Genomic DNA, 1469 nt, shown 5'->3' with positions numbered 1-1469 from the left:
GACTTTAAAATCCCCATCTCACAGCCAGAGGTGAGCGGAGGTACTGCTGGTGAACGGAGGCACTGCTGGTCCGCTGCGCGCAGGGCCCGCATCCCCACCGCACTGACTGGTTGAAAAGCAGAAGCGTGCCGGCTCCGTTTCCTGTGTGGACTTACTACAGAGTCCCGGAGCCTGCACGCGCACACGTCCTTCATCTAGTTACTGGATGAGCAAAGAAGCGCGGGTGCAGGAGCGCGCCCAGGTACGCGGGGCTGCAAGGGGGCGGTCTCAGCTTGACCGCCAGGGCAAAGACCCACGCACAGCCAGGCGCCGCCCACTCCCGTAACCTGCCGGGCAGGCCGCACCCTCCCAGCCTGGTTCCCACCGCGCCCGCGCCGGCGGCCAGCGGGGACACGTGGGTCCGCCGCGGGACAGACGTGGCCCGAGCCTACCTGGGCGCGCCGCGCGGTCCCCGTCGTCCCCGCCGCCCAGCCCCGTGGCCGCGCGCAGCGCGCTCCCGCAGCTTGCAGAGAGGTTCCCCGTGGCCCTGCGGGCCAGGGTCAAGATGGGCGCGGACCAACTCTCTGCCTCCCGCCGCCTCGTTGCGTTCCGCAGGTCGCCCGAGCAGGGCAGCTGGCTTCGGTCCACAACTTCGAACTCTTCTTCCGCCTCGAGCTCTGACCCGGGCCCCGGCTGCGGCCGGGGCTCCGGCTCCAAACCCACATTACAGCCTCCTTCCCGGTCGGCCATCTTGGCCGTGTCACGTGACCCAGAGGGCGGGCGGCCACGGCTGGGCACCGCCTTTCTTTTCGGTTTGCCAGCTTTGACTCCCTCCTCACCGCCAAGCCTTCATTCCGCTACAAAAGGTTCGGGACAGTCCAAATCATAACATAAGAAGTGCATGTGTTCCCGGCCGCCGGCGGGACCTGTTCGCGGGAAGTTCTCGAACTTTCTCCCAGGACCGTTGTGCACCCTGCCTGGCGCTTCACGGGGTCCCCTGGCCTTCGTTTTCCTTGTGACACCATTTCCTCTTTTAAATTTTCATTTTATGTTCTGTATTTTCCACTTCGTCATTTTTCTGCGGCACTCATCAGGACATGCCCTGAAAGGGCGACTAAGGAAACGCACAGGCGAGGCAGGAAAGCAGGAATTTTTTTTTTAATGGAACGACTACGACGGCTTGGCAGGAAAGAGTGCACCATAGTGGACTGGAAATCAGAGCTGGCCTCTCCTATTAATTAGTTAAGTGGGATAACAAAAAGCCGACTTCATTATTAAGTAAGATTTGCAGCCGGGTGCGGTGGCTCACCCCTGTAATCCCAGGACTTTGAGAGGCTGAGGCACACTCCCAAAATCGCTTGAACCCGGGAGGCAGAGGTTGCGGTGAGCCAACATCCGGCCATTGCACTCAAGGCTGGGCAACAAGAGCGAAACTCCGTGTGTCTGTCTGTCTCCCCCCCTCCCTCTCTCCCCCCCTCCCTCTCTCCCCC

The 1469-nt window shown here is 61.9% G+C and overlaps 1 protein-coding gene across 4 annotated transcripts in view; it reads right to left on the bottom strand.

The window, feature by feature from the left end:
- RUFY1 (RUN and FYVE domain containing 1) overlaps positions 1 to 760 on the bottom strand; it is a 60609-nt gene extending 59849 nt beyond the window's left edge. For 3 of the 4 annotated variants that reach the window (XM_037734438.1, XM_017517100.2, XM_017517101.2), the window contains exon 1: positions 432 to 734. In XM_037734438.1, the coding sequence (XP_037590366.1) occupies positions 432 to 729 (298 nt within the window). In that variant the 5' untranslated portion in view covers positions 730 to 734. Of the gene's footprint in view, positions 1 to 431 lie in introns of all 4 variants that reach the window. The other variant, XM_017517099.2, reaches the window with a different exon arrangement.
- Positions 761 to 1469: the final 709 nt, after the last annotated feature.

The sequence above is a fragment of the Cebus imitator genome, unplaced genomic scaffold (assembly GCF_001604975.1).
Source record: "Cebus imitator isolate Cc_AM_T3 unplaced genomic scaffold, Cebus_imitator-1.0 Scaffold618, whole genome shotgun sequence".
NCBI classification, from domain to species: Eukaryota; Metazoa; Chordata; class Mammalia; order Primates; family Cebidae; genus Cebus; species Cebus imitator.
This window is presented reverse-complemented; position numbering and strand designations above follow the sequence as displayed.